Here is a 26320-nt window from a genome sequence, read left to right on the forward strand (position 1 = left end):
GGCCCACCCACGTCACAGAGGAAACTGCATTTAGTCCTCGGTGGGTAAAGGGTCCATCCCGGGGCGTGACCACCAGCCTGAGCTTTGCTCAGGAGGGCAGAGTTCAAGTCCAGACTCTGCCCCCAGGTGACCTTGGGGAAGTCCCCAAACCCTCATCTGCGAGGCCCGCATGGCGAGGCCAGAGGGAGGGAAGAGACCCCAAAACGGCGCCTTTCCTGTGCTCACTGTCACCAGCAGGCACTCTGCTCTGTGACCCCCAGGACCACAGCCCACCTCCAGTGACCCCGGAGCTGCCACGCCTGCAGACAGAACACTGCGCTTCTTCGGGCTCTCGGTCTCCCCGTGGCTCACTGTGGAACAAGTCCTGTTTCCTGCGTCCCTGGAACTGCTCTCCCAAGAGGCAGACTCACCAGTCTCCGCTGCACCTTACTTCCTGGAGGGCCATCTGTCCCACTCCCTCCCGTCAGACCCCCAGCTGAGGTCCCAGCTCCACCTGCTACAGGGCACACGTTTGGAATCAGACTAACCCTAACTGGCCCTTCAAATCTGCAACAACCGGCCCAGCCCCTTTCACAGGACGTGAACACAAGCCTGATCTGACTTTGACAGACAAGGTGCCTGGCTCTAGGGTCTATTCAGAGAGAGGTCTGGGGCCAGCAGTGCCTGGGCACCGCCTGGGCCCTGTGAGCAGGAAACCACCCAGACCTGAGGAACCTAGATCAGCGTTTGCACAAGACCCGATGGTCCCTGAGCACGTGAGGTTCAGGCTGCTGGTCTGCGGACATCGGACTGGCCCAGGCCACGGATACACCTCTCACACGTGGCCTAGAAAGGATAACTAATGACACATCTAAAAATCAGGAGATTTTGCACAAAACCCATCTCCAGCTTTTCTCAATCAAAGGGGGCAGCTCCAGTCCGGGTGCCCAGCGGCTGCCCCGTCAGCAGGGCGGGGGCTCTCGGTTCACCACACGCATACCCTCCGCGATGGCCTCCACCCCCGTCGCTCCTGCGGCCTCTCGGCGCCCCGGACATTTGGGTCTGAAGCTCCCTGGCACATTCCTGGGAGCTGCACCAGCCTCCTTGCTGATCATGCTCAGGCCTCACACCCACGGCTCCTCTGCCTGGACGACCTTCCATCTGCATCTGCGTGGCCCCCCTGCACCCCCCTGGGGTCTCTACCCATTCCCCCCCCTCCCACTCAGGAGGTCCTGCGCGGCCACCTCTGTCTTCCAGCCTGACCCTCCCACGTTTGCCCTCACAGGCCATGTCTCCATCCGCACTCAAGATCTTTTCACTGTATACTTCCAGAATAACACCTAAGAAGCCTAAGGGTCACCTGGAACTCAGCAATTCATTGACGAATGGATGAGTGACCACAGGCTGGGCCACCCCACCCTCTGGGCTCATTTTCTCCACTTGTCAAGGAGGGGGCTTGGTCACAGGATCACTCAGACCCTCCGGGCACTACTGACACAGGTTCTGCGTGGCGGCAGGGCGGTGCCTTTCCCGGGGGCTAATGTGAGTGGCTGGACTCTCCCTTGTGACACCAGAAGGATGCAGACTGAGCCACGAGGGCCGAGGCCCTGGCAGGAGGGAGGAGAAGGGGGCCTGCGTGGAGGACACAGGTGGATGGTGAGCCTCACAGAGGCCATGCTTCTCACCTGCCAGGGCCCGATGTGCCAGGAGATATGAGTGATGTCGGGACCCGTGGACTAGGTAGGATAAGCAAGGGTGGCAGAGGAAGCAACTGACTGGATGGACCAGTAGAACAGGCGTCTCGTGCAGTCAGGGTAGCTGATGCTTGGGTCTCACGAACAGGGACTTACTCTCCCGACTTCAATGCACTCTGCTATGTTGTCATCTTATTTCATTTTTCTTTAAATCACTAGCAACAGCCCACCGCACTGATCTCTCCAGCTACCAATGGTTCACAACCCAGTGTGCGCCCCGACTTAGGATCAAAGAGCTGCAGGTCAAGGAGAGAGAGGTGGTTTTTGCTGGTTTTTTTTGTTTTCTTCGGTGCGTCGGGTCTTAGTTTCGGCATGCGGGATCTTCGTTGCGGCGCGCGGGCTTCTCTCTAGTTGTGGCGTGTGGGTTTTCTCTCTCTAGTTGTGGCGCGCAGGCTCCAGAGTGCGTGGGCTCTGTATTTTGCAGCACGCGGTCTCTTTCATTGAGGTGCGCAAGATCAGTAATTGTGGTGCGCGGGCTTAGTTGATCCGCGGCGCGTGGGATCTTAGTTCCCCGACCGGGGACGGAACCCGCATCCCCTGCATTGGAAGGCGATTCTTTACCACTGGACTGCCAGGGAAGTCCCAAGAAAGGGTTTTGATCGAGCACGTGGGAAGGATGGAAACGAAAAGGGAGGAGGTGCCAGTCACTCAACTGCCCCCTTAAGGTCACACCTTCAAGAAGACGCTCCCACTGGGACTGTTTGGGGGGGCGTCACACCTGCCTGGACAACAGGTGCGCTGGGCGGACAGGTGGGCTTGCACCCCTCAAGTCTACGACACAACTGCCTGCTCTGAAACTAAAAGCTGATGCGTCAACGCCTGGGCTTCATTTCTCGCGTCGTCAGTTTTCCCAGGTGTAACCTAGCAACTCTTGGCGACTCCGTCTGATGGCGCTGCTGAGAAGTCTGCTCGTCCCACCCTCGCTTGAAGCTTCATCACGAGCAGAGCTAAGGGGGTCACCTGTTCAGATCGACAGTGTTGCGTGTGTCCATGCGGGGAGTTTGCGGGGTGGGGGGCGGGCCAGCCCCCAGGTCCTCCTAGGGATCGCCGGGAACTCCTCTCCGGAGTCTCCACAAGTAACTCACAGTCGGCTTGTAAAATCCATGCTACGCTTTGCAGTGGAAAGATCTCCCTGCTCACCACCTTCCTCCCGCGAGGCGCCAACCTCATCGGTCCTCCTGCCCTCTGCACTCGCTGTTCTCAGCCTGGAATATTCCTCTCCCAGGCCTTCTAGAGACAAGACTCTGCTGGCCATTCAAGTGTCACTTCCTCGGAGACGACCCCCCAGACCACACTCCCAGAAGGCGTCCTCTCTCCCCACCTGCCGTCTCCCCCATCTCTCCCTCCAAGGTTCTTCCTACATTTATTGCTCTTTGAACTTACCGATTTACCTGCTAATGTGTTTATGCTCTGTCTTTCCCACTAGAATATAAACTACTCCAAAGCAGAAACGCATGGTTTTTCTTGTTTACAAATGAACCTCTGGGCCTGGCGATACCCGATAGGTTATTTGTCGAATGATGGTGGATAAGGAACCAACCCTTAGGTAAACACTGCTTGCAGTCTGGGTGTTGCTATAAGAACAACACCTTCCCTGACAAAACTGATGCAATCACGGGCTCATCAAATACTTCCTGACGCCCAGTATGTGCAGTGCCTGGGCTACAACACTCAGGAGAACAGAGTCTGTTCATAAACAGACGGACCCTGCGAGTGAATGTACCCTGAGAGGGCGGGCCCGTGTGCAGCGGGCTTGCCAGAGCAGGTCCTACAGCGACGGAGACTCAGCTGGCTGGGGCACCTCATTGCCCGTCAGCCGCCACCTCCCTTCCCTCAGGCACATGGGAGTGGGGATGTCAGAGCATCCTCCTGACAAGTGGCCGGTGTGCCGAGTGGCTGGAGGACTCAGCTCCACTGACACAGGAGGAGAAAGCCCCTGCCCAGCTCCAGCCCCACCGCTCCAGGTGAGAGCTCCGGCCCAGCATCACCACGGATCTTCAACAGCAGCCAGAAACTCAGAGTCGTAAAACATCTTCAGTCTTCAGTATGGGATGAAAGCAAACTTGTCTCCAGGTGCCTGATCTGCCCTGCATCTTAGGAGATCCTAGGAGAAGCCCCATCGACCCCCTGCTCTCCCACCCCCACCAGAAAAATTCAATTTTCTCTGTGGGCCTAAGAAGCCAAGGAAGTCATCACGCTCAGGTGTCAGGGACTGATCATAGTTCAGAGGATCCTACCACAGGGCATCTGCATTTTTTTAAGTTATTTATTTATTTTTGGCTGCATTGGGTCTTCGTTGCTGTGCACGGTCTTTCTCTAGTTGCAGCCAGCGGGGGCTGCTCTTCATTATGGTGCGCGGGCTTCTCATTGCGGTGGCTTCTCTTATTGCGGAGCATGGGCTCTAGGCGCTCAGGCTTCAGTAGTTGTGGCACGCGGGCTCGGTAGCTGTGGCTCGAGGGCTCAGTAGTTGCGGCTTGCGGGCTTAGTTGCTCTGCGGCACACGGGATCTTCCCGGACCAGGGCTTGAACCCGTGTCCCCTGCATTGGCAGGCAGGTTCTTAACCACTGTGCCACCAGGGAAGCCCACATCTGCATTTTTAAAGAGCACTCTGTCTTCTCTTACAAGCTATGCCTCCCTTGAACCACAGAAGTTAATCTCTAGCTCTTAGTGCTGACCAAGCCTAGCAGGCAATAAAGATTAAATATTCTGAAGCAGAGAAACCCAGGCAGGAGGGGCCTCTTCCATCCTTAACTTGAGGATACACGTCCTGGTCCCGTTTGGAGGGGAGGACGCAGGGCATGGCCGGAAGCCCCTCCCCCACCTCAGGGGTCACTCCCACTGGGGCTGGAGGTCAGGTCCTCAGAACCAGGTCCAGGGCCCCGTCTGCAGCCCAGGGTCTCCTGTGCCACAGCAGAAATGCTCCGAGGACACGGTGTGGCCACCCTGGACATGGATGCAGCTGTATGCCACCACTGGTGACACTTTCTCTGGACATCCAGGCCCACTGCTTATAGCCGAGGACCTCACCCTGCTGGACACGCCCATGGCACAGGGAGGGTTTCACAGCCCAGTGACCAAAGACAGAAAACGCAGCCATGACCACCTCCTAGGTGGCACGTGCATCCTTGAGAGGGAGCCGGGGTCTGCACAGGTGCTGGCTGAGGGAACCTGGAGCACAGGAGCTTTTGCCAACGAAGCGGAGCCTCGTGGATGTCCCCAACCACCGGGCCTCCCTACCTGTGCAGGCTCCCATCTGCCCTGCTGCGGCTGAAGCCCCCGGCGCTGACGACGAAGACCTGCCACCCGGCCCCCACTGCAGGCTGACGGAGAGAGGGCACCTCTTCGCTGTCCAAGAGCCCCCCCCCGCCTGGCGCTTACCTCCAGCGGGACCACCTGCATCAGGATGGCGAAGTTGGTGAGGTGCGTGCAGCGGCAGACAGAGTAGCTGAGGTTCCCTTCGGTGAGAGCGCAGCCCTGGCTCGACCAGATGCCTTCTCCGGAGCTGAGGACACAGGAGGAAGCGTCAGTGGGAAGCAAAGCCCACCCTGGGCCCGTGGGCTGAGAAAGTGTTCTCGCCACCAGGCTGGTGAGACTAGGATGTTTCTGGTGTTGATCAGGCCCCACGAAACCAGCACCTCTTTCCTTCCGGGAGGGGAAAGCACCATAACCACTTTGGCCCAATCACTTTGCAAAACACCTGGTCCAGCATCCAATAAATATGAAGTGTCTACTGGCCATCTGTATGTCTTCTTTGGAGAAACGTCTATTTAGATTTTCTGACCATTTTTTGATTGGGTTGGTTTTGTTGTGTTGTTGTTATTGAGTTGTATGGGCCCTTTGTATATTTTGGAAATTAAGCCCTCGTCAGTTGCATCATTTGCAAATATTCTCTCCCATTCCATAGGTTGTCTTTTCATGTTGTTTATGGTTTCCTTTGCTGGGCATATACCCAGACAAAACTATAATTCAGAAAGATCCATGCATCCCAATGTTCACAGCAGCACTGTTCCCAAGAGCCAAGACATGGAAGTTAACCAAAATGTCCATCAACAGATAAATGGATAAAGAAGATGTGGCACATATATACAATGGAATACTACTCAGCCATAAAAAAGAATGAAATAATGTCATCTGCAGCAACATGGATGGACCTAGAGATGATCATACTAAGCGAAGTTAAGTCAGAAAGACAGAGACCAAACCATATATCACTTATATGTGGAATCTAAAATACAACACAAATGAACATATCTATGAAACAGAAACAGACTCACAGACCTAGAGAACAGACTTGTGGTTGCCCAGGGGGAGGGGGGTTGGGGGAAGGATGGATTGGGAATTTGGGATGAGCAGATGCAAACTATTATATATAGACTAGATAAACAACAAGGTCCTACTATATAGCACAGGGAACTAGATTCAATAACCTGTGACAAACCATAATGGAAAAGAATATGAAAAAGAATATATATATATATATATATATATATATATATATATATATATAAAACGGAATCACTTTGCTGTACAGAAGAAATTAACACAACATTGTAAATCAACTGTACTTCAATAAAATCTAGCAAGCGTGAAGTGTGCAGGTCCTGCAACCCAGCAATCCCACTTCTAGAGAATTCTGAGCTCTGTGCACAGGGATGCATCTGGGGTATTTACTGAATGATGCGTGATACTAGAGAACATTTTAAAGTTACCTAGTGTCCACCTCGGGGACCTGGATAAAATTTGGCAGGGTATATACATCAGTCAAAAGCAGCATGTATCCATATGGATAAAACACAGAAACTTAATATACAATGTTGAATGCGTAATAATGATGCAAGGGCATGACACGAAAGAAGATCGTATACTTTCTATGAACATAACCATAAATTATTGAGAAAACTCCCCACAGAGAGGGCAAGAGACCAGGATAAGATGTAAAAGTCTTTTACATATTTACTTTTTTATAATTTTTTAAAGGATATTGTTTTGATGTATTACTTGCTTTATTAAAGTATAAACCAAGACAAAAATGACTTGAAGCAAAAATGCACAAATGTTAACTGTGGTTCATTCTTGTGGTGAGAATATGAGCGACTACAATTTTCTTACCTGTATCTCTCTATATTTTCAAATTCCAAAAAAAAAAAAAAGGATGCTTAAATGGTTCTTCCCAGAAATTGCAACTTTGAGTGATCAGCAAAGACAAATCTTTGCTTCGGCCAAAGGCAGGGGCCCCTGGGGAAAGCTTTTATAAAGCTGAAGAAATTTAAAGGCTCTAGTTTCTCTTTGCTGTACATTCAGTTTTCACGGCAATGTCAGCCGTGGATGAGAAAGGTGGCCGTCCCAGAGGGGCGATGGATAAAGACAGTCCTGCCGCGCTCCTGCAGTGTTCTGTAAACAAAGCACACACTAGCAGCATCTTTACTTTCATCCCTGAGGCAGAGGGTGTCCCTGTGAAGATGCTGTGCGATTGTGGCTCTCGGTGAGCTTAGGCAGCGTGGAACCCGAGGGTGAGGTGGGAAGGGTCGTCTGGAGGAGGCTGAGGGGTCGCACTGAGCCTGATGGCCGAGGCTCGGGGACAGCGGCTTCAGAGGCAGTGCTTGTGATGAGTGAGGTGGGGAGCATTTAGCAGAGACCAGAGAGCACAGCCAGCACCACTCGAACCCACCAGTTTTCAGGAGCAAACCCCCCAAGAACGTCAGGATCAAAGGGCCTTAAAGACGAGCACGTCCTGCCCCACCCTGCCACCTGTTAGGGCTAACCTGTTCCCGGCCCTTGAGGAGAACCAGCGACACTGGCTGCTGGGTTGTATGTGACCTTTGTCCATGGAATGTATGAACGCCACACTTGAATTAGAGGGTGACCTGAGAACTAGCGGGCACGAATTCGGGGAGCGTGGTCCTAGGATGGAACGTGTCCCCTCTGCTGGTGCCGAGAGTGACTGCGAATTAAAAACCGCGAAAGTCACATTTTCCCAAATGGAGCCACGAAGCCGTGACGATGTCTTCATTAACCAGGGGAGCTGAGCCCCGTGTGGCATCACCTCTGCGTGCATGTAAAGATCCGCATCCCAGGGAACCCATGGAAACAAGAAGCCTGGTTCCCCGACTTGTGAATAAATAAATCTGCCATGGCAGCCAGGTCAAGAGCTATCAAATAACAGGAAAATACGTGTCTTACCCTGTGACCTAGGAAGTTGGCATCTGAGCAGAAAACTGTTCTTTCACATGCATAAATGGAATGTGTGTATATAAATATGAAAACAATACTACATGCCGGTGAAAAGAGATGTGGGCAGAACACAAAATAAGGATGGTGGAAGGATGCAACAAACATGGAACTAAACACCACCATATACTTCCCAAGAACATAAATATAAAACATGCATAAATTATCAAAAACTACACACAAAAATCTCCCCACTGTGGCTACTACAGGCAAGAGGAGAGATCAGGATAAGATCTAAAGGTCCAACGGGACATATGCTTTTCTTATAATGTTTTCTTTTTAAAAAGAATAACGTTTTGATATATTGCTTCTATCATTTGTTAAAGTGTAAGTCTAGGGAAAAAAAGTGACCCAGAATTCTAAGCTCAGTGAGAATATCTTTCAAAAATAAAAGTCTGCTGAACTTACTGCCAGCAGACTCACACTACAAGAAAAGTTACAGGAATATACCAGACGGAAACCATGATCTACACAAAGAAATGAAATAGCTGGAGATGGAAAAAAATGAAGGGAAATATGCAGTTATCATTTTCTTAATTTGAATTGCTTTAGAGGATAACTAACTTTCTAAAGCAAAAATCCTAGCAATGTATTGTGCATTTCTGACATCTGTAAAGGTAAAATGTACAACAAGAATAGTGCAAAGGATGGGCAAGAAGAATTGTGAAAAGATTGTTGTAATGTCTCAGAATACATTGGTGGTATAAAATGTTATTGGAAGGTAGACACAGATGAATTAAAGATATATACTCTAAGCCCCAGGGCAACCACTACAAAAAATTAAAAGGAGGTATACACCAGAAATCAATAGCAGAGATAAAGTGGCATCAAAAATACACACAAGGGCTTCCCTGGTGGCGCAGTGGTTGAGAGTCCGCCTGCCGATGCAGGGGACACGGGTTTGTGCCCCGGTCTGGGAAGATCCCACATGCCGCGGAGCGGCTAGGCCCGTGAGCCATGGCCGCTGAGCCTGCGCGTCTGGAGCCTGTGCTCCCCGACGGGAGAGGCCACAACAGTGAGAGGCCCGCGTACCGCAAAAAAAAAAAAAAAAAAAAAAAAAAAAAACACACAAAAAGACCACCTAGGGGGGTGGGATAGGGAGGGTGGGCGGGAGACACAATGGGGAGGAGGTATGGGGATATATGTATATGTATAGCTGGTTCACTTTGTTACACAGCAGAAACTAACACACCATTGTAAAGCAATTATTCTCCAATAAAGATGTTAGAAAAAATACACACAAAAATCCAACTGGATTAAGAAAAAGAATATAAGAAGCAAAAAGATAAAAGTAGATCATAACCTGGACAGGCGTGTGGCCGAGCATGGACACCCTGGGCCCCCTCCCTCCCCTCCTCTGCTCGCTTCTCGCCCCGGGACCCTCCCACGCAGAGAGTACCTGAAGTCCAGGAAGGCGCAATACAGGAAGATTCGGTTGCTCTCATTGGTAGCCTCGACGTACTGCCTTTGAGTCTGAAATGACAGAGGATGGACACGCCTCATGATCCAGCCGGAGAAGCTGAGCTGCCAAAAGTGATGTGAGAGCCGCACCCTCACAGCCCACAAGACCCCACGGGGTTGGCAATACACAAAGCCCTTGACCTTCCATTGCAACCCTTGTGGTCGGAGAGGGCGGGTCACCCGGCCCCATCGCTCTCCTGGCTCTCCTCCGCCAGGGCTCCCGCCTCAGGGCCTTTGCACGTGCCGTGTCCTCCCTCTAGAAAGCTCTCCCCCAAGACAACGCTGTGGCTCCCTCCCTCCCGGCCTTCTCCTCAGGAGACCCTGCCAGCTCATTCAAAACAATACCAACCTGCCCATTCCTCTTACCGCGTGTTTTCATAGCACTGATCTCCACCTAGCACATTATGTATTTACTTATTTGTCTGCTGTCTTCCTCTCTAGAACGTGCACACAATGAGCTATCTCGTTTACTGCTGTATCCCTGGTGCCTACCCTAGTGTCTGGCACACAGCAGGCACTTACTAAATATTTATTGAACCAATGGACAAAAGAACGAATAAGTGAACGGTTCCATCAATAACCCTGTTCCTAGGATTCTCGCTTTCCCAAGAGAGAAAATCTCGTCCCTGGGCTTTTCCTGGATGCCAGCTCAGGGCACCTGGCAGCAGCTGCTCTGCCCTCAACGAGATGCAGAGACTAGTCCAGGAATCTTGCGAAGCCAGCGGCACCACAGGAAACCTGGATCAATGGTATCTAATCGACTCCCAATCAATAGGTCAACAGCCTCTCGTTTGATGTACCCAGACACCCAACCACCGGGCTGGGCTGCAGGAGAACGTGTGGGTCAGAAACCGATAGGGGCATCCTCGCTCTGAGCACCCACTGGCTCAGGAGAGAGGGGCCTGGTACTCAGGGAGATGAGCTTACCTGAGCCTCAAACCCTATAAGGAAACTCAGGGAGCAACACAACCAAAGGCTCAAGAAAGTCCATGGGAAAAACCCTAAAAAGGTTAAGCCTTCCTTTTTCTCACCCTGTTTTTACGCTGCGTCCGAGACGCCTGACCTCATCCACATGCCACCTGGGCCACCCTGGCTGGCACCCCATCCCACGTTCAATGCTGAGGACGGTTTTCACAGAGTGGTCCTCACAGCGGCCTCAGCATCATCCCAGGCCATCCCTGGGCCCCACCACAGAATCAGAAGCTCTGTGGGTGAGGACGGCCTCTGGATTTTCACAAGTCCTTCAGGTGATGCACATGAACCTGAGAACCACTGAAAGCTAGACAGAGGCTGCCTATTCTGTCCCCTCCTCATGTCTCAGCCTGCTGTGACCTTCATGCTCAGTCACAGACAGCCCTGTGGCTGCAGCCATTTAGAACCACAGAAGGTCATTAGCAGGGGAACTGCAGTGTGCAATGTGCAAACCCCACAAAATCGAAAATACAAGTAAGAACCTGGTGGTGACCCCCGCCCAGTCTCAGCGAGGCTTCCTTGGCCCCAGGCAGGACCAGACCCTCCAGGACACTGCTATGTGCCATTTTTTCCCCTTTATTTCTCCCTCCACCCGTATATTTCCCCTCCCCACTTCCCTCTCCCCACTGGTAACCACTAGTTTGTTCTCTATATCTGTGACTCTGTTTCTTTTTTGTTGTATTCACTCGTTTGTTGTATTTTTTAGATTCCATATATAAGTGACATCAGCCAGTATGTGTCTTTCTCTGTCTGACTTATTTCACTTAGCATAATGCCCTCCAAGTCCATCCATGAGGATGCAAATGGCAAAATTTCATTCTTTTTTATGGCTGAGTAGTATTCCATTGCATATATGGACCACATCTTCCTTATCCATTCATCTTTTGACGGACACTTAGGTTGCTTCCATACCTTGACGATTGTAAATAGTGCTGCTATGAACATTGGGGTATAGATACCTTTTCAAATTAGTGTTTTTATTTTTGGGTTTTTTTTCAGCTGTAGACCCAGGAGTGGAATTGCTGGGTCATATGGTAGTTCTATTTTTAGCTTTTTAAGGAACCTCCATACTGTTTTCCACAGTGGCTGTATCAGTTTCCATTCCCGCCAACAGTGTAGGAGGGTTCCCTTTTCTCCACATGCTGAATCGTTATTTGTGTTCTTTTTGACGATAGCCATTCTGACAGGTGTGAGGTGATATCTCACTGTGGTTTTGATTTGCATTTTCCTGATGATTCCTGAGGTTGAGCATCTTTTCATGCGCCTGTTGCCATCTGCATTTGCTCTTTGGAAAAATGTCTATTCAGTTTTTCTGCCCATTTTTAAATCAGGTTGTTTGTTTGTTTGATGTTGAGTTATATGAGCTGTTTCTGTAATATATGTTGGATATTAACCCCTTATCGGTCGTATCATTTGCAAATATCTTTTCCCATTCAGTAGGTTGTCTTTTCGTTTTGTCACGGCTTCCTTTGCTGTGCAAAAGCTTTTCAGTTTAACTAGGTCCCATTTGTTTAAACTACATGTGACGCTTGTGTAAAGTAATGAAATGTGGGGCTTCCCTGGTGGCACAGTGGTTGAGAGTCTGCCTGCGGAGGCAGGGGATGCGGGTTCGTGCCCCGGTCCGGGAAGATCCCACATGCCGCGGAGCGGATGGGCCCATGAGCCATGGCCGCTGAGCCTGCGCGTCCGGAGCCTGTGCTCCGCAACGGGAGAGGCCACAACAGTGAGAGGCCCGCGTACCGCAAAAAAAAAACAAAAAAGGAATGAAATGTGACAGCAGCAGGCCTAGAAGGGGGCAGCAGCCAGGTGCCCACGTCCTCAGAGGCCCTGAAGCTTCCCCAGGAAGAAGGGTCGCCCCTTCTCTCACCGCCAGCCCTGCTCTGAGCGCAGGGAAGCACTTCCATGTGGGAGCGGCATAGAGGCCGAAGTCCTGACCCTCTGACTCTGGATCTAAATCTCTCTCCAAGGGGAATTTAAAAATCAGGCACAACCCACGAGCCAAGTGCCTGTGTGGTCGGTGGGAGCGGCATAGAGGCCGAAGTCCTGACCCTCTGACTCTGGATCTAAATCTCTCTCCAAGGGGAATTTAAAAATCAGGCACAACCCACGAGCCAAGTGCCTGTGTGGTCGGCAGGGTGGAGGGCCGACCGGGGTCTGGGGCCAGGATCACACCCGAGATGGGAAACTCCTGCCTCTGTCTGGGTTCCTCCCGGCTCCGCGCCTGTGATGGAAAAAGCAGATCCCCTCCTTCTGTGTTTGAAGTTTGCAGCTGAAATGGAACAAAGGCTCTCAGCATGTCTCCAGGGAAGGAGACCTAGACGGTTCCCAGGAGCACCACTGGATGGTGTGAACGCTGGATGGTATGAACACACCGGTCACGGTGCTGCCAGAGAAAGGAGGGCGAGGCATTCAGGTCACGGCCCGCTTTCCCAGAGGTGTGGGAGGCGCCGTCCGCCCATCAGCCTCCCGAGTGCCTGGGCGAGGGAGGAAAATCATCCCAGCCAGTCACCCCAGGGCCCAGGAGGTAGGGCGTCCCCATCAGCGTGGGGTGGACGAGCAGCATCCCCCTTGAGCCCCTCCTGGGTCCTGAGGCCGAGGACGCTGTGGAGCCCTGTGGTCCACAGGGAAGCCCGGACACTTCACCAGACCTGTCCACCTAAGCACATCCTATGGGGAAGGGCTGCACAGGCCCTGCGGAATCTCGCCTACGGGATCTGAGACTTCTGCCAACAACCATAAGGACTTCCCATCTGGGGAGAAGCAAATGGCATTAATCGAGTATTCACTGTCTGCTGCCAGTACATCAAGGGGTCTCCTTCTGAGAGACGCACATCCGGAGAGGAGAAAATCTACCCGACAACAGCCTGTGAATGTTCCTTGTTTAGAAATGTGCTTGCTTTTTAGGCCAGTATAATCGTCCCTCACTAACCATGGGGGATTCGTTCCAGGAGCCCTGAGGATACCAAAGTCCACAGATGCTCAAGTGCTGTATAAAAAATGGTGTCGTTTTTGCATATAACCTACACACATCCTCCTGTATACTCTAAATCATCTCTAGATTACGTATAATACCTAATACAATGTAAATACTATGTAAATAGTTGTCAGTGCATGGTAAATTGATATTTTGCTTTTTGGAAATTTCTGGAATCTTTTTCTGAATATTTTCCATCCGAGGTTAGTTGAATCTGTGGATGTGGAACCCTCAGATATGGAGGGCTGACTGTATATAGTTTAACTTATACCTTGGTCAGAAAGGTACTTGCTTATCTCTGTCCCAAGCAAAACACAGATGTCGCCACGGCCCTTAATTTTGACCCTTAGTAAAGCAATGGAAGGGGTCCAAGTGCCCCCCTCATAGCTGTGGGCAGGTGCGCACGGCTGTCGGCACCCTCCTCTCCAGCCAGGCTCACCTCACAAGCCAGGGGCCAGGACTCTGCATGATTGAAACGTCCCACCTTCAGGGGAAGCAAGAATCACAGAGGTAATGTTGAGTGGGATGACGGGGGACACCGTTCATCCAGCCTCAGTCTCCTCTGGCATCTTGGGGTGCTTCCTTCTCCCACAGAATCACAGGCAGTGCCTCCTGAAGATGCTAAGACAGACTCCAGAATCTTAGCCTCTGGCAGGACGGGGGCAGGGCAGGGCTCCATGAAGGAGACACCCGAGATTCACCTCTGGAAAGGGAGACCCAGGCAGCCTGCTGGGCTGAGCTGGCCCAAGTGCTGAGGGTGAAAGGTCAGACAGGGTGAGACGCTGAGACCTTTGACCTCACAGAGCAAGGGCTCCCGGGGGCTTTGCGGCTCCATGCCCTCACCACCCCAGCACCATCTGCGCTGAGCTCTCCCTGTCCTGGCTCCCCGGAGGGGTGGGCCATGCCCGGGGCACTGAGGACCCTCAGGCGCTGTGCTCGGACCCTCCCGACATCCCTCAGTGTGTGACCAGGTCATCCGAGGACACCCCAAGGCCCTGACCCCTGGCCCCGCGCGCGCCCTCCCCTGTCCAAATGCCGCCTGAATCCACAGCTCCCCCGACCCTTCCGGGCCCACCGGCCGATAGAGGCCCCTCTGGGCTTGAGTCTGTCCGTCCTGTCCGTGGACACACACGTCGTGACCACACGAGGCACAGACGGTCCGGCAGGTGCTGACACGCACTCGTCCTCACCCTCAGCTGTTGGCGGCGGGCCCCCAGGCCCAGGTGCGCCCCAGGCCCCGACCTGCCGATCCCTGGACGTGCAGCTGAGCACGGCTGGGGACGCTGGGAGGGGCTCGTGCGGGACACGGCGGCACGGCCACCGGGTCCAGGGCGGAGACGCCCACCGAGGACCCGTCCAGAGCCGGGGAACGCGGGGTCCACACGTGCGGGAAACTCGGGTTTCCCCGCCTTCCCGGTCCCTGTGGGGTGCTGGGCGCAGGGGTGGGTCCGGTGCCAGAAGGGAATTCAATTCTAACTGTGGTCGCCCGTGGTTCCCCAGGCCCTGTCTCCTCTGTTAAACCTCACGGCTCCAGTTTGAGAGGCACGGGGCCTGCGGACTCCCGAGGTTTACGCTCACGGTTTATATTCGGTGTGTAAACCTGCCCGGCGGGTGAGGGAAACACGCAGAGAGGAAATTGCTCCGATGCTTCCAGCAAAAAGCAAAGAAAAAACACCTGTGAACTTACATAGGGATCTGGAATTAGAACAGCCAGGCTCAAAACTGAACAGAAAGTGTTTTCAAATCGTCCCCATGGCCCAGGTAACACGAGTCAGGAAGGTGTCAGTGGAAAATGCGCTGACACGGGCTAGACTGGTCCCCAGGCCCGTTCGTGCATCTGGCATTTACAGCTGTGGCGTCTCAGGGCAGAGAGGTGGGTCCCAGGGAAGGCGGAGCGGGGAGCAGAAAACAGAAGCGGAAAGAGGCAGGAATGCGTGAGGACGGGCGCGGCCGTGAGCGCCTGTCAGCCCGCAGGTCGGGGCTCTTTCCAAAAGCTCCATCCCCATTTCACAGGAATGGGCTGCACAGTTTCTTATCTTCTTAAAAAGGGAAATCTTGTGTTGAGCCACACACGTAGGACTGTTTGATGCCAGACATCTGATTTATTTACAGCTCTCTCCTGAGTCTGGGGTCGCCACCCAGATTTGCTTCCAGTTTGGTTCAAACAGGACCAGGGCACCTGTCCTGGCCTCAGATTCCTAACGTTTAATCCCACTTCACCCCTTGCCCCCTCATGCCCCGCTCACGTTAACCACAGAGACATCAGGTGTCCCCAGAAACTCCTCCAGGGAACAGTGGCTCACAGACCCCAGTGCCAGGCCAGCTGTACCTAAGAGGGGCACCTTGACCCTGGAGGGTTTAACTCCCAAAGGAGACCCTCAATGCCCTCTCCTTCCTAATCCAAGAGGGGAGGGTGGAGGACACCTTGGGATTTGTCTGAATTAGGACAAATTCATTAAACTAGCAAAAATGTCTTTTCTAGGGAAAACATAAGATCCTCATTTTTCTGGAATCATCCCCTCCCATGAGAAAACGTGCTCCTTAAAAAAAATAAGTGCCGGGCTTCCCTGGTGGCGCAGTGGTTGAGAGTCCGCCTGCCGATGCAGGGGACACGGGTTCGTGCCCCGGTCTGGGAGGATCCCACATGCCGCGGAGCGGCTGGGCCCGTGAGCCATGGCCACTGAGCCTGTGCTCCGGAGCCTGTGCTCCGCAAGGGGAGAGGCCACGACAGTGAGAGGCCCGCCTACCGCAAAAAAAAATAAAAAAATAAAAAAAAAAATAAGTGCCATGACTTTTGTTACAGTGACTCATAAAATACATTCTGTACGTGCCCACAAGCCTAAGATAACAACGTTGTCCTAATACGGGGTGAATTTTCAGAAAGAAAATGAGTTACAAAGACACACCCCGACCGTCAGCAAATAGATCAGTGGAACAGAGTACAGACCCGGAGACAAGAGCCCACACAAGTCCAGTCAACTGCTGTTTGACAAAGAATCAAAAATAATTTAATGAAGGAAGGATAGTTCTTTCACCAAATAATGCCAGAGCAACTGGACATCCATAGGACAACCAATCAATCGATCAATAACCCACCCTAAATCTCACACCTTACAAAAAATTCACTGAAAATAGATCCTACAGTAAATGTTAAACATAAAACTGTAAAACTTTTGGATGATAACATAGAAAAAAAGTCTTCAGGACCTACAGTCCATTGAAGAGTACTCAGCTATGACGCCAGTGTAGGAAATACATTCCATAAAATTGAAAAATAAATAAATTGGGCTTCATAAAAACTAAAAACCTCACACTCTCTGAAAGACCTTATTAAGAGGATAAAAAGATGAGCTACATATTAGGAGAAAACATTTACAAACCATGTATCTGACAGAGGAGTCATATTCAGAACATATAAAGGATTCTCAAAACTCAGCTGTAAAAAAACAAAATAAAACAAAGCATCCCGCTAGAAAAAGGGGAAAGGATGTGAAGAGACATTTCACTGAAGAGGACACACAGGCGGCAAATAAGCAGAAGACAAGATCTTCAACATCACTGACGCTTAGAGAAATTCCTATTCAGACCACAATGAGAATAACTAAAATAAAAGACTGACCGAACCAAACACTGGCAAAGATGCAGAGAAACTAAATCGCTCATACATTGCTGATGGGAACATGAAATGGTACAGCCACTCTGCAAAAGCGTTTGGAAGTTTTGAGAAATATTGAAAATACTTATCCCATGACCCTGCAATTGTACTCCTGGGCATTTACCCCAGAGAAAGAGAAACTATCTCCACACAAAAACCTGTACACAATTCTTCATAACAGCTTTACTTGTAATTGTCAAAAATTGGAAACAACCAAAACAACCCTCAGTGGGTGACTGGCTAAACACACTGCAATTTATCCAGACCCTGGATGACTATTCAGCAAAAAAGGTTTGAACTAGCGATACACGTGACAGCTTGTATGGATCTCACGGGCATTAAGTTGAATGAAAAAAGCCAGTTTCAAAAGGCAAGGTCTGTATAATTCTATTTATGTATGCTTTTCAACAAAATCATAAGGATGGAAAACAGATCGTTGGTTGCCAGGAGTTACGGATGGAAGTGCAACCAAAGATGTTTTGGGTGGTAAGGTGGTTCTGTATCTTGATTTCAGTGATGTTCTTGTGAATCTATCATTATTCCAAAATAAAAAATTTTTAAAGAGTTAAACCAGCATCAGATGAACGATCAACAGGCCAAGCTTTCTAGCTGGAGGAAACACAACTTGGGCAGGAGATAAAATGCCCCCAACCATTAAGCCTGGGATTTTAATATCTAAGTTTCATTTTGATTAGCTGAATTCTGCACAGGAACATGGAATTAGGTGGTAAGCCAGTTAAGGGGACCACAGGTCTCATCGTCGGGGACAATACAACCATAACTCATAATTATCCTCTCCTCCTCCCCGGCGCCTCGGATCTCAACTATTTGTCACCACATGTGAGTCCCAGGCAAACCCAGCACGACGAGGTGCACGGCAGACCCGGGTGTAGCCCCTCACTTCCTCCCAGGGACCTCCTTCTGCCTCCTGGGGCCCTGGTTGCTATATTAACATCCCTTTTGGATCCTGAGGTGGGTGTTTTGTTCCCACTTAAAGCACAAGTATCTCTTGTGTGGTCTGGGCCAGAACCAAGGGAAACGATCATTCCACAGAGGGTCCATCCACAGCCTTCCGGCCTCCCGTCAGAGTTCATCCTCACGCGCATCAAAGTGGTCAGCTTTTTTTTTTTTTTAACATCTTTATTGGAGTATAATTGCTTTACAGTGGTGTGTTAATTTCTTCTTTATAACAAAGTGAATCAGCTATACATATCTATATATCCCCATATCTCCTCCCTCTTGCGTCTCCCTCCCACCCTCCCTATCCCACCCCTCTAGGTGGACACAAAGCACCGAGCTGACCTCCCTGTGCTATGCGGTTGCTTCCCACTAGCTATCTATATTATGTTTGGTAGTGTATATATGTCCATGCCACTTCGTCACAGCTTACCCTTCCCCCTCCCCGTGTCCTCAAGTCCATTCTTTGCATCTGTATCTTTATTGCTGTCCTGCCACTAGGTTCTTCAGAACCTATGCAGATCACCAACAAATACATGAAAGGATGCTCAACATCACTAATCATTAGAGAAATGCAAATCAAAACTACAATGAGGTGTCACCTCACGCTGGTCAGAATGGCCATCATCAAAAAAGCTAAAAACAGTAAATGCTGGAGAGGGTGGGAGAAAAGGGAACCCTCTTGCACTGCTGGTGGGAATGTGAATTGGTACAGCCACTATGGAGAACAGTATGGAGGTTCCTTAAAAAACTAAAAATAGAACTACCATACAACCCAGCAATCCCACTACTGGGCATAAACACTGAGAAAACCATAATTCAAAAAGAGTCATGCACCACAATGTTCACTGCAGCTCTATTTACAATAGCCAGGACATGGAAGCAACCTAAGTGTCCATCGACGGATGAATGGATAACGAAGATGTGGCACATATATACAATGGAATATTACTCAGCCATAAAAAGAGACGAAACTGAGTTATTTGTAGTGAGGTGGATAGACCTAGAGTCTGTCATACAGAATGAAGTAAGTCACAAAGAGAAAAACAAATGCCGTATGCTAACGCATATATATGGAATCTAAAAAAAAAAAAAAAAAAGTGGTCAGCTTTTACCTTCAGGTCTCCTTCTGGAATATTTCTCTTCCCAGATGCCTCTTACTCGTGGAATATTTGTGTTATAAATTTTTTCCCTGGACACCTGGTTTGAATTTTTCAAAGACGTTTCACAAACTTTAATGTTATCTGAACTGTGATACAAGAAAGGGGGAGAAAAGGAGCTAGACTTAAAATATGGCTTCAATATTGATCAGTTTGATCTTCCCCAAATGAACTCGCTGCCTTTCCCTCCCGCCCTGAAGATGTTCTCCACGGAGGGAAAAGGAAAGGCAGTGATCCCTACATCAATCGTCCACACCGGCTCTTACTTCCAATGTCACCTACAGCCCGAAAATTCTGGGATTATTAACTCAACTATAACTTTGATTGTATCTCTGAAAAGAGTCTGCGATCAAAACACCTAGAGTCTGTCATACAGAGTGAAGTAAGTCAGAAAGAGAAAGACAAACACCGTATGCTAACACATATATATGGAATTTAAGGAAAAAAATGTCATGAAGAACCTAGGGGTAAGACAGGAATAAAGACACAGACCTACTAGAGAATGGACTTGAGGATATGGGGAGGGGGAAGGGTAAGCTGTGACAAGGTGAGAGAGTGGCATGGACATATATACACTACCAAACGTAAAATAGATAGCTAGTGGGAAGCAGCCGCATAGCACAGGGAGATCAGCTCGGTGCTTTGTGACCGCCTGGAGGGGTGGGATAGGGAGGGTGGGAGGGAGGGAGACGCAAGAGGGAAGAGATATGGGAACATATGTATATGTATATGTATAACTGATTCACTTTGTTATAAAGCAGAAACTAACACACCATTGTAAAGCAATTATACTCCAATAAAGATGTAAAAAAAAAAAACACAAAAGAACAGGTAAATGCTGGACTTCCCTGGTGGCGCAGTGCTTAAGAATCCGCCTGTCAGTGCAGGGGACATGGGTTCAAGCCCTGGTCCGGGAAGATCCCACATGCCGTGGAGCAACTAAGCCCATGCGCCACAACTACTGAGCCTGTGCTCTAGAGCCCATGAGCCACAACTACTGAAGCCCGCGCACCTAGAGCCCGTGCTCCTCAACAAGAGAAGCCACCGCAATGAGAAGCCCGTGCACCGCAATGAAGAGTAGCCCCCGCTCGCCGCAACTAGAGGAAGCCCACGCATAGCAATGAAGACCCAATGCAGCTAAAAATAAATAAATAAATTAATTAATTAATTAATTAATTAAAAAAAAAACAGGTAAACCCTGCCCCATGTATATTAGTGTCCTCAGGTGGGAGGGGAAAAAATAGTATTTTCATAACACAAACTATAAAGCAGAACTCTCGAAATAAATTTTTAGGATTTGCAGATAATCAGGAAATTTCAATTACAGGTATACCCCTGGGGGTCATATCAGAAGGTCCCAGGGAGTGTAATACTTTTATTTCTATGCAAATAATGAGATGGGTTTAAAGGTTATAAAATTCTGATCTGTTTTACAGCCTGGTTCTGTGGCTGTTAATAATAATAAATCATGTTTGTGGTCTTGAACCCTCGTACAAACCACATTAAAAATGATGTTATTTTTCATGAAATGAGCAATTTTTCTGAGAAAAGAAAGTAGGAATTTAGAAGCCCACAATTTGCATTCTAGCACAGTCTAAAGAAAGACGTGTTCAGTGAACTCTCCCCAGAGTGTTCTGTGATACGTATTCCCATTAATCATCTTTGCTTCCCATTTTCCTGCTTGCTTCTCTATTTTATTAGCTCAGATACAAAACAGTTTAACCCAAATTTCCCCCGGCCTTAAACTCACACATGCAAAAAAAAAAAAAAAAAAAAAAAATCCTTTTCTTAAGGCAATAGAGAATAATAAAGCTTTTCCCTTGAAATTCTCTTCTCACATATTAAAAGACTACATTTGAAAAGGGTAAAATCATGACCCTCAGATATAAAATGAACACCTATTAACTATATTATCTAACTCATTAACGATTGAAGCAACCGTTAAGATGTTAGTATCACTTCAAAGGAAAATCCAAAGAATCATACACCTATGAGGCCACCAGGAATGCTGAAGTAAATTTGCTTAATAGATACAAAACTGGCAAAACTGGTTGATACCCACAGGGAAATAATCATTCCACCGACTCCATCTCTGCCAGACAACATTTGCATCTCAATGGACAGAATCACAGATCTCAATGTGAACAGTTCATAGAAAATGATTTCGTAAGCCAGACCCCAAAGGCCCTGAAATACGAACACGGCCAGTTACTTGTGAAATGAACACCTGTCATTCTCAGGGTACAAAAACCAATACGAACACGGCCAGTTACTTGTGAAATGAACACCTGTCATTCTCAGGGTACAAAAACCATGTGAGATTTTTTTTCTAAACCACTATGTTCGCTTCTGTGGAAAAGCTTCTACTTAAAGATATATATCTTCCTGAACTGGCGGAGCCTTCCAGAAGAATGTAGCAGCATTGAACACAGAAGTGTTTCCAAGAAAAAAACCAAAACAGTCATCATACGTCATGGTGTAAGTGTGGCAAAAAGGAGGTGCAAATGTGAGAGCACAGGACACGGAAAGCGAGGAGCAGACAGACGGCGGCGAGCAGGGTGACCGGTCGGTGACGTCCTCAGTTCCGCCGTGACAGTGCCGGTTCCATGAAGGTCGTCAGAAAAGAAAATACAAGAAAGACTGGAAATGACGCTTTGGAAAACGAGCACGTGATGGGGGAGGTCTCAGTGCCCGGACCTGAGGGAGAACAGCCCCAGGCTCTGTGCACGTGAGGGGACCCTTTGGCCGGCTGAGTTCCCCAGATGCGTTCTATGCTGTAAACGGGGGCCGAGGTGCCTGGGAACCGGGTCTCGAATGCACTGCGCGGACGGCATTCTGGCAGGACCAGCCAGGCCGCTGGCCGGTCTGGTTGCTGATGTCCTTCCCCTGGGTCCTTGCCCCTTCAGAGCTCCTGTGATCCCTGAAGAGCTCATGAAACCACCTTCCTTGACTTAACTGCATCAAGCTGCCAAGGAAGGCTGGTGCCCTCAGCTTGCGTCATTCTGGCTGCTCGGGGCCTCTTCCCGCGGACCTCAGTTTCACCTGATTTCGCTCCAGTGGGTCTGTCCGCTCTCCCTCTCTCTCAGTAGCTCCGCGTGAGCTGAGTCTAAGCTAATCGGTGCATTTTCGCTCCCTGACTATTCACTGAAAGAGAAGCCCGTCGGGCCCTGGAGGAGGGAGGGGGTGAATACTCTCCATCACCCCCAGGAAAGCCCTGGAAGCTCCTGTGGCTCCTCGACGGCCATGAACAGGGGTGGTCACTCCGCCCGCAGGGAGAGCAGTGCTCCTGCCCCAACGGAAGGTGCGTCGAGTCCAGGCGCAGGCGAGACGGCTCAGAGACGTGAGTGAGGGGTGACCACGGCCGTCGGTGGAGCGGCTGGAGGCCGGGCAGGAGCCCCCAGGACGGCTCAGGACCCCGGCCCTGCGGGGGCTGAACTCTGTGCAGGGTCTCAGGCCCCCCTGCGGCCGCAGCCCCAGCCCGTCCTCCTCCAGCCCCTGAGCCAGCGGCTGTGATGGAGGCTCAGAGCTGCCAGAGATGGAGGGTGAGCGCCTGGGGCGGGGGGCACCCCTGCAGGGCAGCACTTACGGGCGAAGCTTCTCCAGGGTGTGGGGTGGGCAGCAGCGTCCCTTGGCTCTGCTCTTGGGAACCCCTCCTCCCCTGATACCTGCCGACAGACCCCCGGAGTCGTCTGAAGGTTCTCAGATCAGGGCTCACTGGGAAGGGCTAAGAAAGATGTGATTTCTGTAGCATGAGGAGGAGGAGACCTCAACATAAACCATTTAATTTAGAAAGGTGGGTGAGACGTGAGTTTGGAAACACCCTTTAAAGCAAGCCTGAACCCCTCCTTAGGTGAGTGTCATTTCATTGTCCCAGACACCCTGGAAAAGAGAACCCCCTCTCTCCCTTTAAGGAGCTCCCTATTGGTGGAGGAATGTTAAGAAAGCTCTAGGAAGTCAGATGCCCACTGCTGTCCCAAAGATCTTACACTCCAGGCAAGTATACGTTGTTACTGAGATTTCCCAATCTGTTTAAAGAGGGGAATCTCGATGGAAAGTTACCATTTAACTACAAACACCCAAGTTCTGTTTCAAATCAAGTGGAAAAGACAATGAAGTGAATATGCCAGTGGCCTTTGCTGACATCCATTGAAAGAGACAAGGAAGTCTTGCTTCTTGAGGCGTATCAGCAGAATCCTAACCCTTACACGGTACGGCGTCACCAAGAGGACCGTATCCTCATCCCACCAGATAAACACAGACGGTAAACGTCGGAAGTGGGGCAACCACGGGAGAGGTTCATGGCCTCTGGAGATCTGGACTAGAGAAATACAAGTCAAATTGTAGTTGGAGCAACTCCAGAACAGCTGGCCCACCTGACTCACAGCACTTCCTGCCATGGATGTGGCCAGCGTGTCCTGAGAACTGCATTGATGATGGTGGTGATGATGATGGTGGTGATGATGATGGTGGTGATGATGGTGGTGGTGATGATGGTGATGGTGGTGATGGTGATGGTGGTGATGGTGGTGATGGTGATGATGGTGGTGATGATGGTGATGGTGATGGTGAGGATGGTAATGATGATGGTGATGATGAGGGTGAGGATGGTGATGATGAAGGTGATGATGGTGATGATGGTGATGGTGATGGTGATGGTGAGGATGGTGATGGTGAGGGTGATGATGAGGGTGAGGATGGTGATGGTGATGATGGTGATGATGGTGATGATGATGGTGATGATGGTGATGGTGATGATGAGGGTGATGACGGTGATGATGGTGGTGGTGATGGTGATGATGGTGATGATGGTGATGATGGTTATGGTGATGATGGTGATGATGAAGGTGATGATGGTGATGATGGTGATGGTGATGATGGTGATGGTGATGATGGTGATGCCATCTGCAGACAGCATCACAGGCCCCACTGGTCACAGGAGGAAGCTGAGAACAGAGACCTCCAGGAACTAGCCCAAGGTCACAGCTGGGTCTTGAACCCAGGGAGTTAGCTCCAGAGCCTGCACTCTGCCCGTGGGGAAAGCAGTGGCCTGGCTTAGCCCCAGGGAGGACCCAGAGGCTGACAAGGCTGCCGGCCTCCCCGCTGCACTCTGAGCGCTGGGACTGTCAGCAGGATGAAGCGCAGGAGAGGGGGCTTATGGAGGAGAAGGCCCAGGTCCCCTTACGGCCTCTGGGAGGAGAGGAGGCAGGTCCTGTTGCCCAGACCCAGCAGGACGGGCCCTTGAATGCGGGTCTGTCCATGCTAGGCAGGAGGGCCACGCTGACATCTGAGAGTGATCGCGTCCTGCCCGCAAACGAGGACAAGAGTCTTTGATGTGAACTATAAAAAGTTCCTGGACCAGCAACCTGTTATCATCGTGGAATGAATCACCGATCTGAGCATCAGCTGGGACATGCCGGGAACGCCCTCCACCCTGCAAGTCCAAGGAGCCCAGATCACCAGAAACTCCCTCCAGGGCTACACGCCAAGCACTCTCCCATCCCATCTTACTGCTTCCCAGAGGGAGGAGGTTCAAACCCGGGAAGGTCGGGCGAGCCCTGGGCGCATCTGGGCTGCACCAGATCGGCAGCAGGACCTCCGAGCCCAGAAGATGGGTGGCCGTGCCTTCCGGCCAGCTGCAGGGCGGCTGAAGGGGAACGCCCTCCCCAGGGAGGTGGAGACTCAGAGATGATGGGGGCGCCCCACCCAGGGCCGTCCACAGCCCCGTTCAGTTTCAGAAAGGCCGCTGGCCCTGGACTGACCCTGCGTGTGCTGCCTCCCCCTCAGCAAACAGGATGCACAGCCCCGAGCGCCCAGGTGGGGAGCCGCGACAGACGGACATCTGTTCTCCATCGTGCAGAGGAAAGAGCCTCTGACTGACCCTACAGAGACCACGCTTCCCACCCACGAAGCTGGAGTTGCCACGTGACTAAATTCTGATCGGTGGACGCACTGCGTGGAGGTGCCAGGAGCCTCCCACAGAGGAGCTGACAGAGGTCCCAGCCCCAAGATGTGTGACATGGCGGGGGACAAGCAGAGTGCCATCTCGGGCTTGGAGGACAGGGTCCAGATCCTGATGGGCTGGTCCCCAGGGCCCCGCACTGCAAGGCTCACCCCCAGAGAGAGAAACAGCCTGCTGTTCAAGCTGCTGTCACGGGGGCTGGGGGGTGAGGGCTGATGATGATGACGCCGTTTTATGGGAAGCCGAACCTCCTGCCACTGATGCATCGCCTTCTACGAGGCGCCGAGGTGGGGCACTTATGGCATCACCAGCACGTGGAGGGAATGCCCCTCCTGCTGACGCCAACTTCTCTCTGGAAAGGCTGCAGCTCAGACAAGAATTCCTGCCCCCAACTCGGCAGAAGGAAGCATCTGGTGATGACATGAAGGCGGTGCTGGCCATTCCCACATCCCACAGACCACATGCCCTCCGCCTCTGCCACTCCTCTTCTCAGGGCCACAGGCCAGACCGCCCGGTGACCTGGGCTTCCATCCCGGCAGCCAGGGCAGGGGTGCAGAGGGTGCCTGGAGCACCCCATCACCCGACATCCAGGGTGCAGGACCTGGGCAGTGGGGGAGTCATGGGAACCGTCAGCGCCTCCTGGCCATGGGTCTCCTACATTTCACCCCCCAGGGAGCACGTGAGAACAGAAGCTGGCAGCACCCGGGGCTGCAGGGCCATCAAACCAGCCAATCCCATCCTCGTCCTCCCAGGAACCAAGGGTCACCCGCCCTCTTGGACCACAAGCCTGTCCCCGCCGAGGCCCCCGGGTGTTTACTCTGCTCCCGGGTGCAGCCCCGTGGGTCGCCCGCTGTGCTGCCCCCTCCCCGGTAGCGAGCGCACGTGACTGACACCCACGTGGGCCTCACCCAGGAGTGTCGCCTATAACCCTAGCGCTACTCACACACTGGACTGCAGAAGGCAACATGCTGGCCCCAAGGCGACTGTGCATTTACACGCCCGCAGCTGTGCCATTTCCACATGGATCGTGGAGCAGCACACGACCAGCAATGGGCTTGTTCCACCATCCCTCCTCCATGGGGTCCAAAGTCTGGTCCTCCTCCCGTTCTGCCTGTCCTCAGACACAGGCCCCGAGCCACCCATCTCAGCAAACCCACTCCCTCTTCTCCATCCCAGAGCTGTGGCAGGAAGTGAATGAGAACGGGTGGGAGTGGTTTGTA

At 51.2% G+C, this 26320-nt stretch overlaps 1 protein-coding gene across 1 annotated transcript in view; it reads right to left on the bottom strand.

Annotated features, from left to right (window-relative positions):
* Positions 1-26320, bottom strand: part of ADGRD1 (adhesion G protein-coupled receptor D1) — a gene marked incomplete at both ends in the record, with an annotated part of 143187 nt that overhangs the window by 40184 nt on the left and 76683 nt on the right. The window contains 2 exons of the mRNA XM_079717164.1: positions 5113-5236; positions 9362-9435. Coding sequence (XP_079573290.1) covers positions 5113-5236; positions 9362-9435 — 198 coding nt within the window. The remainder of the gene's footprint in view (positions 1-5112; positions 5237-9361; positions 9436-26320) is intronic.

Source organism: Hyperoodon ampullatus (genome assembly GCF_949752795.1).
Source record: "Hyperoodon ampullatus genome assembly, chromosome: 13".
NCBI classification, from domain to species: domain Eukaryota; kingdom Metazoa; phylum Chordata; class Mammalia; order Artiodactyla; family Ziphiidae; genus Hyperoodon; species Hyperoodon ampullatus.